We start from the raw sequence: 15,212 nt of genomic DNA on the forward strand, positions 1-15,212 counted from the left end.
CTCCGTCTCAAAAAAAAAAAAAAAAAAAAAAAAAAGAAATTTCCTAATGCAATGGGCTCTGAATGTTAAGAGTAATCGAGTATTAAAGTCATAAATCAAGCTTTTTATTTCACAAGAGATGAGGGAAGTAAAATAGAAGAAACATTTCTTAAGTACCTAAAGGGTATATGCAGTTATACCCCGCAGGCCCACAGCTGCAGCACTGTTAAGAGTCATGTTTCCAGTTTTGGCAGAGGTGGGTGGGGGTGGGGCAGGGGGGGTTGTGCACACACACGTCCATTTTCAAATGAAGATTTCTGGGGCCCATCTCATATCTCTTAATCAGAATATCCCCAGGATAGGAAATGAAAACTGAAATCAATGTGCAGTTTAATGTCCCTGTACTCAGCCATCCCGGACGAAGCATACAGGCCTGTTTTTGTGCCAAATAATACTGAAAACGGACAAAAACACCTTCACTACCTGCTCCAGGAAAGAGCTGCTCTTGGAAGATAAGAGTAGGAGCCAACTTCCTGGCTTACTGACCCATGCTAATCCTCAACACTTGCTTCAAGACTCTGGCCCATCAATGCAAGGCAATTATCTGAAACTCTGTCCAATCCAAACCAATTCTCTCTCTTTCATTACCCACCCTAAAACTCACCCACCTTAAAAATCATCCAGCTCAGGTTCTAGAACTCTATACATGTCCTCCTCCGACTTCGTGCTCCCAAGACATGACTAGACTCTATAAGGTATCTCTCCTTTACTGAAGTAAAAATCATAAGCTTAGTTTTGCAGGACCTCATTCTTGTCCTTCTGGGTTACAGCAAGCTGACCCATCTGAACTTCAGCTCTAACGAGCTGGGAATGACTATCCCCCTGATTCTTAAAGCTTTGAGACACTCAGCTTACAACCTCAAGTATCTGTGGTAAGTCTTTGGCTCCCTAGATCTGTTGGGTGGGAGGGCGGGGGTTGCAAAACCACCCCTAGTTCCCATGATCCATTGGGAGGGTTGACAGCACTCAGCACTGTAGCAAAAGGAGACAGGGAAATGAGCAAAGGAAAATGTATCTATGTGTGGAGCAGTGGTTCTCAAATTTTAATGTGTATCAGCCTCACCTGGGGGGTGGTTATTCTTTATTTTGTTTTTGAGACAGGGTCTCACTCTGTTGCCCAGGCTGGAGTGCAGTGATGTGTTCTCCACTCGCTGCAACCACTGCCTCCTTGGCTCAAGCAATCCTCCCACCACAGTCCCCAAGTGTCTGGGACCACAGGTGTGTGCCACCACACCCAATTAATAACCACTCAGTCATGGGCATTCAGTTACATACGAGTAGATGTCTTAGCATAATGCCTGGTACTTAAACCTTCCATATTGTATGCCTAAGATATAAAGATCTGTCTGTAAGTAGATCAATTAAATTAGCTAGGAAACTAGATGATGCCTAAAGGACAATATTCTTTCAAGCTGGAGCTGCTCCAGACCATCTGGTCAGAAATAAGCATGAATACAGAACGACAACACATCCCTGGTTTTGCATGAAAGAATTTGCACAGAGCCTGAGAAAATAGGAGAAAGTTGAGAAAGAAATGGTTTGTAATACTCACTCCAGAATTTCCAAGTCCCTTTCAAGGATGTGACTGCTAACAGAAAGCCTTAGCTTATTTAACCTTTTACAGTGCTTTAGGCAAAATGAAGAAGCTTGGAGTTCTTCGTCCCCCGGAATATTAAGGTCAACTTCAAAGATATGACCCAGCATCTTCTTCGCCAAGTCTTCCTCCTGGGACTCGTGTAGGCAGTGAAAAAGTTGTAGAACATGAAATTGGAGAGAGGCACTTTCAGCCTTACCTAACTCTTCTCCCCACTTTAATAATTCCTCCATTACCCTGGGAGACATTTTACAATGCAACGTATCTTCCAGTTCTCTTGCTAGGTTTTTTTTAAAAAGACCGAAGAAGAACAGAACCACTGGAGTCCAGTAGGCTTCTTTGTTAAGCAAGACATCTCGCAGTAATATCTTCATCTCTTGTGGCTTCGTGGAATGGGGAAGGAGTTCTCTAGGTTCCTCTAGCACGAAGGACATGGCTGCAAAAAACTCCTGGAAACTTAGGTGGGTGAAAGTAATGCAACCCCTACAGTCGTTGCCTTTTTGAATAATATTGAACTTGTAGAGACAATCAATGAAAGGCACTTCCAGGCCCTCGAGCTCAGTGTCTTCTCTGTCAAACGTGAAGTTTATAGACCACAGCCCCTCCATGGCCAGATTGCAGAGGGCCCTCCATTGTCCTGGCCAGCTTTCATCTGCCAAATCCACCTCTGCTGTGGAGAACAAGTTGGAGAAAAAATAGGCATACAGACTGGTGGTGGTCTGTGTGATTGACTGGAGATCATAATACCTCACCTTCGACAGCTTCAGACAGGAACATACGGTCCAACACACCATGGGGGCACTGCAGGAATGAAAGAGATTTTCGTTTTTTCTTATCTGTTGCAGGATTTTCTCAACCTCCCTTGAGTCTTCAAAGTGTCTCATGAAATATACCCACAGGTCTTCCTCTGTGAACCCTGTAATTTGTACAAAGCAGGGATTCACTAAGGAGGGCTTAAGATCTATCACAAAACAGTTCTTGATCGTGATCAGTAAGGTAGCCAGGGGAACCAATTCTTTCTTCACCAAGCTGAGTAGGATTTTGGTTACCGGGAGCTCCTGGTACCAGTCTGTACATGGTGAGCCATCATTCAAGCTCTCAGAGCTTGGCTCAGATATGATTATTTCCTCAAAGCCATCAATAATAAACAGGAGCTTCTCTGGTTGAGACATGAACTCTTCAATGGGGGCATCGGAATCAGGCCAATCCAAAGAAATCAATTCAGCAAAGCTAGTTTCTTTCATGTACCTTATTTTATGGCAGCTGAGAAAGAACACATAGGAGAATTTTTCCTGAAAGAGAACTCCATTTGCCCAGTGCAGCATAGCCTGCATTGCCAAGGTGGTCTTCCCAACCCCTGCCCTCCCTACCACGACTATCGTCTGAGCCTGGGTTCTAGTCCTCTTAGGATCCAGTAGGCGCTGCAGTTCCTCATGTTCACCCTCTGATGTATTACGGATATATACGTGGTCTTTAGGCCAATCGATTTTGTCCCATGTCTCCAAAAGTTTAGCCGTCATCTTCTCTCTGTATTTTCTTCTGTGGTCTAGAGATGGGGAAGGGGGGAGAACAATGGTAAGAATAAGTTTCAGAATTAGGAATGATTCAATTACAAAGTTCCTACCCCAAAGACTTGAATAAGATAAACCCTGCCTTCCCAGGTTTTGTGGGAATGCAGTGGTAGAAAGTTACAAAAGGAGGCTGAGGCAGGAGAACGGCGTGAACCCGGGAGGCGGAGCTTGCCGTGAGCCGAGATCGTGCCACTGCACTCCAGCCTGGGTGACAGAGACTCTGTCTCAAAAGAAAAAAAAAAATTGCAAAAGGTGAAGACAGTTAAATAATCTGATGGTATACACAAATGAGAAATACACAACAATGTAAGAGATCAAGAATACCTTTAGGAGAGGGCAGAGAAGGGATCATAGTGAGAAGTCTCTCACTGGAGGAAAATACACTAAGAGGGGAGAAGAATCATCAGAAGAGAAGTCAGTCTGAAGTCCTTTCAGACAGGGTGGAAGGCCAAGGTGAATGCCTACCCAGAATTTTTTCTGCAAGCCCCTTGAGGGTGCCTACCCCGTTCTCTGACCAGCTCAGAATCCCAGAAACACCTTCTAGCCGGTAGAGGGGGCCCCATGAGCCCTCCTCACTCACCAGCTATCAGATTGTATCTCACTTCCTCGAAACACTTGAGGGCAACAAGGGATTTGGGCAGATGAGAGTCCCCCACTCACTGAAGACTGAGCCAACTCACTAGGGAACTGGTAACTGTAGAGCCTGCCAGTTTCCCAGGTCCCTGTGCCCATACAGCTTCAGCTGGTGAGGGCTTGGACTCTAGGCTGCCCTGAAGATCAAGGCTTTGTCTCTCCCAGTCTTCCCATTCCTGGGTTTCTTCCCAAAATGACTACTGTGGGGTCAGTCACAGCACAAGAGCCAGCACGTCTAGAGAGGCTGGGGTGAGAAGGGATTGAGCCTAGCTGTTCTTAGAGGCCTTCTGGGGCCTGTTAAGTATCCTGAGACAGAAATGAGCATTCTAGAGTACACTGACCAAGGTACGTGGTAGGAGGCTGGATCGTGAATATCTTTGCTTCGAAAACCAAGGAATGAGACACCTTAATTTTTTAAAGCTCCTGGTTTTGTAAAGAATAGATTATGATGCATCAGTGTAAGAAAGGAGGCAGGGAAAACAGTCAGAAAGCTGCTACTATCTTCATCTAAGTGAAAGTGGGCACCTGGTAGACTAGAATGTATTTGTAGAATATACCCCATAAGGATATATAACTATTACATATCTGTAAAAAAAATTAGGAATGAGTGGTAATCACCATTCTACTTTCTACTTCTATAAGTTTTTTAGATCCCATATATTAGTGAGATGGGGCAGTAATTGCCTTTTTGTGCCTGACTTATTTCATTTATCATAATATCCAGGTTCATCCATATAGTCACAAATGATAGAATTTCCTTCTTTTTAAAGGCTGAATAGTATTCTATTACATCTATAGGCCTTATTTTCTTTATCCATTCATCTGTTAATGGATACCTAGGTTGATTTCATATCTTGGCTATTGTGAATAGTGCTGCAATGAACATGGGAGTGAAAATCTCTCTGACATACTGATTTCTTCTTGCCAAGTGAAATAAGCCAGACACATAAAGACAAATACCACTTGTATGTGGAATCTAAAAAAGTAAAACTCAGAAGTAGAGAGTAGAACGGTGATTACCAGAGGCTGGGGAATGGGGTGGGGGAAGGAGAGAGGAAGAGGAGAAATTTTGAGCAAAGGGTACAAAGTTTCAGGTAGACAAGAGGAATGAGTTCTGTGATGTATTGCATAGCAATGTAACTGTAGTTAATAATGTATTATATAGTTCAGCATTTCAGAAAGAATAGATTTTAAGTGTTCTCACCACAAAGAAAAAGTAAGTGTTGTGGATTGAGGAGGTTCGAGATGGCTGACTAGAGACATTGGGTGCCAGTTCTTAGAACCAAAATTACAAATAGATAATTACAACCATGTGTGGTGGCTCATGTCTGTAATCCCAGCACTTTGGGAGGCCGAGGCAGGTGGATCACCTGAGGTCAGGAGTTCAAGACCAGCCTGACCAACATGGTGAAACCCCGTCTCTACTAAAAATACAAAAAGTAGCCAGGCGTGGTGGCACACGCCTGTAACCCCAGCTACTCAGGAGGCTGAGGCAGGAGAATCACTTGAACCAGGGAGGCGGAGGTTGCAGCAAGCCAAGATTGTACTCCAGCCCAGGCAATGGGGCAAGACTATACTCCAGCCTGGGCAATGGGGCAAGACTCTGTCTCAAAAACAAACAAAACAAATAGATAATCACAATTCAAATAGAGTATCAGGAGAGAATACTCGAGCCCAACAGTGAACTCATAGGAAGAAGCTGGGGCACAGAAAAAGGAAGAGAGGCCAACTTGGCCAGCAGAGATCAGCTAGGATAGGCTTGCCTTGCCCAGCTGCACCCAACTTCACTACCACCCCTCCATGACTGATCATGAAGCCCGAGCCACTATGCATTCCACAGATCAGCCCATCGCCTGATGCACAAGAAAGTTTCTCCTGGTGAACAAAGATCAAGCATAAAAGCTACTGCAACTGCTGCAGCTGGCTCTAACCTACAAGTGTCATCTACTGGACTAGATGTCAAACTATACAACCCAATATGAAAGCTGCTGACACAAGTAAACAGTGCTTGGGAACCAGATAAGCTTCAAGACCTCACCAACCTGGCTCCACAGGAGACCAAGAGCCTACGCACACACCTAGTAAACCACTACTAAAACCACATTTAGAAAGCCACTGCACTAATACTGTCTATAACCAAGGAATTCATACAGAGTCTTTGTCAATGAAAGCACTCAGAAAAGCCAAATGACCCTACTAAACATACATTATAGTCACATTCTCAAGGGAAAAAAATAGTCCCATCTAAACAGTAAATGCAAAAATAAGAAGTGATAGTTTCTTCACATAAGACACTAGTGTACAATTCTTGGCATATGAAAAAACCCAGGGTGTTATGACACCCCTAAAGGATTGTACTAACTCTGTAGCAATGGATCCTAACCAATGGACCCTAACCAAAATGAAAATGTAAAAAATGCCAGATAAATAATTTAAAATATTTTAAAGAAGCTCAGTGAGATCCAAGATAAATCATAAAATCTGTACAAAGAAATCAGAAAATAAATTCAGGATATGAATGAGAAATTCACCAAAGATATTTTTGAGAGAAAAATAAAACAAAACTTCTGGAAGTGAAAATTCATTGAAGTTACAAAATATAGCTGAAAATTTCAACAGATTAGACAAAGAAGCGGAAAGAATCTCAGAACTTGAAGGTCTTTCAAATTAATTTAGTCAGACAAAAATAAACAAGATTTAAAAAAATGAACAAAGCCTTCGAAAGGTATGGGACTACATACAATGTCTGAACCTATGAATCATAGGTATTCCTGAGGGAGAAGAAAAAGCAAGAAGTTTTAAAAACCTGTTGTGGTAATAATTGAGAAAAACTTCCCTACTCTGGCAAGAGATCTAGGCATCCTAAGAGGCTTAATGAACTTCAAAAAAATGCATTGCAAGTAGGTCCTCACTATGATATTTATTCATCAGACTAAGTTTAATGCGAAGGAAAAAACCTCCTAAAATCAGTAAAAGAATCTAGTCACCTATGAAGCAAATCCCATCAGACTAACAGCAGACTTCTCAGCAGAAAACTTACAAGCTAGAAGGAACTAGAATTCTATTTTCAAAGGTGTTTTGTTTAAAGAAATAAAAACTGTTAACCCCAAGTTATTGTATCCTTCTACAATAAGCTTTATAAATGAATAAATAAAGTCTTTCTCAGACAAGCAAACAGTGAGGGAATGTGTCACCACTAGACTTGTACTACAGGAAATACTGGAAGGAGTTCTAAACATGGAAATAAAAGGTTGATACTTGCCATCATAAAAACACACAAAAGTATGGAATACACGAGTCTTATAAAGCAATTACACAAAGGAGAAAGAAATCAAATGATAACATGACAGAATTCCATCAAATCACAAAGAAAAGGAACAACAAAAAATCTGCAAAGCAACTAGAAATCAACATTGTAACTGGAAAAAAAGGTCATATATCAATATTAACCTTCAACATACATGGATTAAATGTTCTTCTTAAAAGATATAAATTGGAAGAATAGATTTTAAAACATAAGCCAAATATATGTTGCTTTAAAAAAAACTAATCTTACTTCACTATAGACTGAAGGTAAAAGGTTAGAAAAAGATTCCACTTTTCCCCCTTTGCTTCACAAAAAGCAAACTGGAGTAGCTATACTTATATTAATTGAAAGAGACGTTCAACCAGCAATAGTTTAAGAAAAGGCAAAGAAGGTTATTATATAATGATAAAAGGATCAATTCAAGAAGATATAACAATCCTAAATATATATAAATCCATATCAGAGTACCTAGATTCATAAAACAAATACTAGACCTAAAGACAGCAAAACAACAATAATAGCGGGAGACTTTGACACCCCACTAACAGCACTAGACAGATCAAGACAGAAAATAAACAAAGGAAGTCTGAATTTAAATTGGACTTTAGACCAAATGAACCTAACACACATTTACAGAACCTTCTACTCAACAACTGCAGAATATACATTCTTTTCATCAGTTCATGGAACATTCCTTGAAATAGACCATATGTTAGGCTACAAAACAAGGCTCAATAAATTTTTTAAAAATTGAAATTGTATCAAGTATCTTCTCAAACTACAGTGAAATAAAACTAGAAATCAATCTCAAGACAAACTCCCAAAACTATGCAAATGCATGGAAATTAAACAACTGCTCCTAAACAATCTTTAGGTCAATGACAAAATTAAGACAGAAATTAAGTTTTTTGAAACTAAAATGGAGACACATCAAAACCTCTGATACAGCAAAATCAGTTTTAAGAAGTTTATAACATTAAATGCTTACGTTAAAAAAAAAATACAAATTAACAACCTAACAATGCAACTCAAAGAAAAAGAATAAGAACAAATCAAACCCAAAGCTAGAAGAAAAATAACAAATCAGAGCAGAAATAGAGACCAAAATAACAATACAAAGGATCAATAGAACTAAAGGTTGGTTACTTTAAAAGATAAACAAGATTGATAGATGCCTAGCTATACTAACTAATTAATGAAGAGAAGATTAAACAAACTCAATCAGAAATGAAGAAGGAAACATTACAACTGATACCACAGAAACACAGAAGATCAGAGACTACTATGGACAACTCTATACTCAAACTAAAAAACGAAGAAGGAATAAATTTCTGGGAACATACAACCTACCAAGATTGAATCAATATAAATCCTGAACAGATCAAAAATAAGGAGTGAATCAGTAATTTTTAAAAAAATTAACAAAAAAAATCCCAGTACCAGATGTATTTTACAACCAAATTGTACAAGACACACAAAAAAGAACCAGTACCAATCCTACTGAAACAGTTGCAGAAAAAAATGTTGAGGAGGGAGTACCTGCTAACTCCTTTTATGAAGCCAGTATCATCCTGATACCAAAGCTCAACAAGGACACAAAAAGACAATTACAGACCAATATCCCTGATGAACATTAGTGTAAAAATCTTCAACAATACCAGAAAACTGAATCCAACAACATATAAAAAAGATAATACACCATGACCAAGTAGGTTTTAATCCAGGAATACAAGGACGGTTCAACACTTACAAATCAATAAATGTGATTCACCACATAAACAGAATTAAAAACAAAACCATATGATCATCTCCATAGATGCATAGAAGCATTTGGTAAGATTCAGCATCCCTTCATTAAAAACCCTCAACAAACTAAGCTTCAAAAGGAACATATGTCAAATTAATAAAAGCCATATATGACAAACCCACAACCCACATTATACTGAATGGGAAAAAGTTGAAAACAGTCTCCCCAAGAACTGAAACAAGACAAGAATGCCGACTTTCGCCACTCCTATTCAACACAGTACTGACAGTCATAGTCAGAGCAATCAGGCAAGAGAAAGAAATAAAAGGTATCTAAATTGGAAAGGAAGAAGCCAAATTATCTGTTGATAATATGATCTTATATATAGAAAATGCTAAAAACTCCTTCAAAAGACTCCTAGATTTGATAAATGAATTCATAAAGTTTTAATATTAAAACAAATCAATGTAGAAATATCAGTAGCCTTTCTATACACCATAATGATCAAGCTGAGGACCAAATTAAGAAGGCAATCCATTTACAATAGCGTAAAAAACAAAACAAAACAAAACAAAAAAAACACCTAGGAATGTTCAACCAAAGAGGTGAAAGATCTCCACAAGGAAAACTACAAAAAACTTAAGAAATTATAGATGACACAAGTAATGTTCATGGATCACAAGAATAAATGTCATTGAGATGACCATACTTTCCAATATATCGATTCAATGCAATTCCTATCAAACTCCCAGCGACATGTTTCACAGAATTAGAGAAAACAAACCTAAAATTCTTATGGAACCAAGAAAGAGCCCTAATAGCCAAAACAATCAGAAGCAAAAAGGATAAATTTGTATGCATCACATTACCTGACTTCAAATTATACTACCAGGATATAGTAAACAAAACAGCATGGTACTAGTACAAAAATAAACATATAGATCAATGTAACAGAATAGAGAGACCAGAAATAAAAATATATATCTACAGCTAGCTGATCTTCCACAAAGTCAATAAAAACATACACTGGGAAAAGGGCAGTCTGTTCAATAAATGGTGCTGGGAAAGCTGGCCAGCCACATGCAGGAGAATAAAACTGGACCCTGTCTCTCACCATATCCAAAAGCTAACTCAAGATGGAATAAAGATTTAAATGTAAGACCCAAAACTGTAAAAATCCTAGAAGAAAATCTAAGGAAAACTTTTCTGAACATTGGCCTTGGCAAAGAATTCATGACTAAGACCTCAAAAGCAAATGCAAGAAAAACAAAAATAAACTAATGTGATTTAATTAAAAAGTGTCTACACAGCAGAAGAAGTAATCAAGTTAACAGATATCCTGCAGGATAGGAGAAAATATTTGCAAAGTACACATTCAAAGGGCTAATATCCAGAACCTACAAGGAACTCAGTTTAAACAAAATAATCCCATTAAAAAATAGAGAAAGAACATGAGCAGACATTTTTTAAAAGAAGACATACAAATAGTCAAGAAGCATTAAAAAAATGCTCATTACCACTAGGCAGAGAAATGCAAATTAAAGCCTCTGTCAAAAAACCCAAATGTTCGCAAAGATTCAGAGAAAATAGAACACTTGTACACTGTTGGTATGAAAGTAAATTAGTAAAAAAATCTATGAAAATATTAGATTTCTCAAAGAACTAAAAATAGAACTACCATTTGATCTAGCAATCTCACTACTGGGTATCTACTCTAAGAAAAAAAAAAAAAAAAATCAAAGATACCAGCACTCCTGTGCTTATTGCAGCAGTATTCACAATAGCAAAGATATGGAATCAGCATAAGCGTCTATTAATGGATGGTTGGATAAACGTGGTGTGTGTGTATACACATGAAGAGTATTCATAAAAAACAATGTATTTTTCAGCAATATGGATAGAAGTGGAGGCCATTATCTTAAGTGAAATAAGTCCGACACAGGATAATACCACATGTTCTCACTTATAAGTCAGAGCTAAATAATGTGTACACATGTACATATACAATGGAATAATAGACATTGGAGACCCAGAAGGGTGGGAAGGTAGGAGGGAATTGAGGGATGGAGAATTCCTTTAATAGATACAATGCAGACGATTCAGGTGATGGCTCCACCAAAAGCCCAGACTTTACTACTACACAATATATCCATGTAACAAAATGGAATGCAAAGTATGTATTGAGTCAATATAATATTTCTATTAATTTGGCAAATATTTGAAAGAATTTTTATTGATAGTTGGAAGGAAAAAGACACAATATCACAGTGGATGACATTTTTTTACAGCCTTTTAGAGGATCAATTTGACTATAAACTTTAGATTATATCTTTTTGTCTAGGAGTCCTACTTTAAGACTGTCTTCTACAGAAATATTTATGGATATGCACAATATGATATGGACATTTATCAAAGTATTGCTTAATGTTTTTAAAAAAGCCTGGAAGCCTAGATTTCTGTCAACAGGAAAAGGTTAAATATAAACCATGACGTATCCATACAAAGGTATATGGCAAAAGAATAATTACTCGATGTGATCCCAGAAAAATGATTAAGGATCTGGAGAAGAACTTATCGTGGATTATCTTGGTGGAGGTGGGGTGGCTAATACAATTGCACGATATCCTCCTAACGTAGGAGCAGAGGGAGATGAGGCACAGACACCCAGAGGAAAAGACATAGCAGGTGGCAATGAGGCCACAGAGGTGGAGATGAGAGTCATGAGGCCACAACCCAAGAAATACCGGCAGCCACCATAGCTGGAAGAGACCATAACAGATCTTCCCCCTAGAACCTTTCTACCAACACCTTGATTTCAGTTATTTGATGTATTAGTCTGTTCTCACACTGCTAATAAAGACATACCCAAGACTGGGTGATTTATTAAGAAAAACAAGTTTGATGGACTCACAGTTCCACATGGCTGGGGAGGCCTCACAATCATGGCGGAAGGTGAAGCGGGAGCAAAGACACGACTTACATGCTGGGAGGCGAGAGGGCATGTGCAGGGGAACGCCCCTTTATAAAACCATCAGGTCTCTGGAGACTTATTCACTATCATGAGAACAGCGAAGGAAAGACCCACCCCATGAATCAGTTACCTCCCATCAGGCCCCTCCCATGACACATGGGAATTACAGGAGCTACAATTCAAGATGAGATTTGGGTGGGGACACAGCCAAACCATATCATTTGGCCTCTCAAAGAGCTGTTTTGTTGGTTTTTGTTGGTTTTTTTTTGTTTTTGTTTTTGTTTTGTTGTTTTTGAGATGGAGTCTTGTTCTGTCACCAGGCTGGAGTGCGGTGGCACGATCTCGGCTCGCTGCAAGCTCCGCCTCCCAGGTTGAAGCAATTCTCCTGCCTCAGCCTCCCGAGTAGCTGGGGCTACAGGTACATGCCACCACGCCCGGCTAATTTCTGTAGTTTTAGTAGAGATGGGGTTTCACCATGTTGGCCAGGATGGTCTCCATCTCTTGACCTCGTGATCTGCCTGCCTCAGCCTCCCAAAGTGCTGGGATTACAGGTGTGAGCCATCGTGCCCAGATTTGTTTTAAGCTATCCAGTTTGTCATACAATTGGTTAACAGTGGCCCTAGGAAACTACTGCAGCACACAACCTTCATTGCAAGACTCAGCATCAATTTATAGGCCCAGGATACTGAATGCTAATGCTGTCACACACAGGAGAAATGATGTTATGGGAGGATAGAAGGGAAGAGAGATACCTACCATGACAAGAAGTCAGTAGATAACTGATTGGAAAACTAAGAAATAGCAGGAAATATGAATCATTTATGACCATAGAAACAAATATCAGAAGTAGCCCCCAAGAGTAGAGCAGACCTCAAGAGCTGGCCTGGAGGATTGATGGTTTGCATTACAAGTTCTGTTTCTGTGACTCTTTGGGGCTTGCATACATGCACAGGTATTTCTTTGATAAAACTAAACTTAGTACTAGAATGTATGTTTTACTTTCTCAGTGTGAAAATCTCCATAGGGCCACCGACACAAAAACTACAGATGCCTATTAATTCACCTGTTAATAGATAACCTCAATATCAGTTATTTAACAAAAGCACAAAGTCCAGAAGCAGACACCAGTGTGTGAGAACCTGCAGGAAAAGCAGATAATCAAGTTTATAGTAACCTATTTTTCTGTAGGAGATTGGTCAGGGTGGTGGGAGAAATTGTAGGAAAAATGCAAACCTTGGAAGGCAGTGGGGTGCGGGGGGGTTGCAAAGCTTCAGCTAAGAATGAGTTGAAGGCAGTGGTTCTTAACCCGGGGCAAAGGGTAAGAAGTAGGTACAAAAGAATGCAGGGGAGTTTATCTTAATAGCTTGTTTATCATGTCTCCAGAAACACGGCCTTTCATCACCCATGTGCAGGGGCGGGGCATGACCATGTGAATTGCCCACAAGTATGTTGACTCAAGGCCTTTGTCATTAAATCTGTTCTAAATAAATGCCCGCAATGCCACCTTGTCAGGGCCACAGCTGCTAACTCTTTACAGCACCCTCCTCCGTGTCTGGGCAGCCCGGTCCCCTAGCCTGCTCTTTTGCTGGATATCTGTGTCTGAGTACATTTTTTCATCCATCATTCGGCCAGGGTCTGTGGATTAGACCTGGCATTTTTCAATAAATTGTACTGGAAGAAGTAGTTGGGAAGAGCTTTTAATTTCTTGCATACCATAAATTGAAGAAAATGTCAGTAGGAGGCAACTCTACTCTGGACCTAGTGAAACCAGTGCTCATCGAGCAACCTGTCCATTACCAACATAAAGTAGTGTACACACCTGCTTCTTCTAGCATCTCTGGTTCTTCTTGGTTTAGATCTTGGCATCCCTGGACCTGTACATTCCCTGAAATAAACAGTGATGATGAGATATGAAAATACCCCAGACTGAAAATGGGCCACAATGATAAAGGCTCTCAGTAGAACCAACTCTATGGCAAACTTGAGAGTGAAGAGACTGGAAGAATCGGAACGCACAGTTTATATTTATTTAAGAGATAGAGTCTCGCTCTGTCACCCACGCTAGAGTGCAGTGGTACCATCTTGGCTCACTGCAACCTTTGCCTCCCGAGTTCAAGAGATTCTCCTGCCTCAGCCTCCTGAGTAGCTGGGATTACAGGCACACACCACCAGGCCCGGCTGATTTTTGTATTTTTAGTAGAGATGGGGTTTCACCATGTTGGCCAGGCTGGTCTTGAACTCCTGACCTCAGATGATCTGCCCGCCTTGGCCTCCCAAAGTGCTGGGATTATACACATGAGCCACTCTGCCCAGCCATAAGTTATTATTTAATAAATACTGGAAGAACTAGATGGAAAGAGCTTAAACTTTTTTATGTACCATAAATTCAAGAAATTTCAGTGTAGGCAGCAAACGTGGACCAATGAAACGAGTGCTCCATCAAGCAACCTGTCAATAATCGACAAAGTAATGTACACACCTGTTTCTTCTTCTGGTTCCTCTGGTTCTTCTTGGTTTGGATCTTGGCATCCCTGGGTCTGCATGTTCCCTGAAATAAACGGTGACGATGAGATATGAAAGTACCCCAGACTGAAAATGGGCCAGCAGGAACAGAAGTCCCCAGTGGAACCACCTTTTTCTATGGCAAATGGGATTGAAGTGACTGGAAGAATCAGAATGCCTAGTTTATATTTTTTATTTATTTTTTGAGACAGAGTCTCACTCTGTCGCCCAGGCTGGAGTGCAATGGTGCAATCTCGGCTCACTGCAATCTCCACCTTCCGGGTTCAAGTGATTTTCCTGCCTCAGCCTCCCGAGTAGCTGAGATTACAGGCACCCACCACGCCTGGCTAGTTTTTGTGTTTTTAGTAGAGATGGGGTTTCACCATGTTGGCCAGGCTGGTCTCGAACTCTTCACCTCAAATGATCCGCCTGCCTTAGCCTCCCAAGGTGCTGGGATTACAGGCATGAGACTTTGTGCCTGACTGTAAGTTATTATTTAATAAGAAATACTGGAAGAACTAGATGGAAAGAGTTTTTAATTTTTTTATGTACTATAAATTCAAGAAATTTCAGCGTAGGCAGCAAATGTGTACCAATGAAACGAGTACTCCATCAAGCAACCTGTTGATTACTGACGTAAAGTAGTATATACACCTGTTTCTTCTTCTAGCTCCTCTGGTTCTTTTTGGTTTGGATCTTGGCATCCCTGGGTCTGCACGTTCCCTGAAATCAACAGGGATGATGAGATATGTAAGTACCCCAGACTGAAAATGTGCCAGCAATAACAGAAGCCCCCAGTAGAACCAACTTTTTCTATGGTAAATGGGATTGAAGAGACTGGAGCAATC

At 40.1% G+C, this 15,212-nt stretch overlaps 1 protein-coding gene across 5 annotated transcripts in view; it reads right to left on the minus strand.

The window, feature by feature from the left end:
* Positions 1–15,212, minus strand: part of NLRP13 (NLR family pyrin domain containing 13) — a 58,480-nt gene that overhangs the window by 27,308 nt on the left and 15,960 nt on the right. For 4 of the 5 annotated variants that reach the window (XR_013410402.1, XM_077981997.1, XM_077981994.1 and 1 more), the window contains 4 exons: positions 15,019–15,087; positions 14,342–14,410; positions 13,682–13,747; positions 1,592–3,179 (listed from right to left, as the gene is read on the minus strand). Coding sequence is in view for 4 of the 5 variants with exons in the window: in XM_077981997.1 (XP_077838123.1) it covers positions 1,592–3,179; positions 13,682–13,747; positions 14,342–14,410; positions 15,019–15,087 (1,792 nt within the window). In the remaining variant the exon portion in view is untranslated. The remainder of the gene's footprint in view (positions 1–1,591; positions 3,180–13,681; positions 13,748–14,341; positions 14,411–15,018; positions 15,088–15,212) is intronic. The other variant, XM_077981995.1, reaches the window with a different exon arrangement.

Source organism: Macaca mulatta, chromosome 19 (genome assembly GCF_049350105.2).
Source record: "Macaca mulatta isolate MMU2019108-1 chromosome 19, T2T-MMU8v2.0, whole genome shotgun sequence".
Lineage (NCBI taxonomy): Eukaryota > Metazoa > Chordata > Mammalia > Primates > Cercopithecidae > Macaca > Macaca mulatta.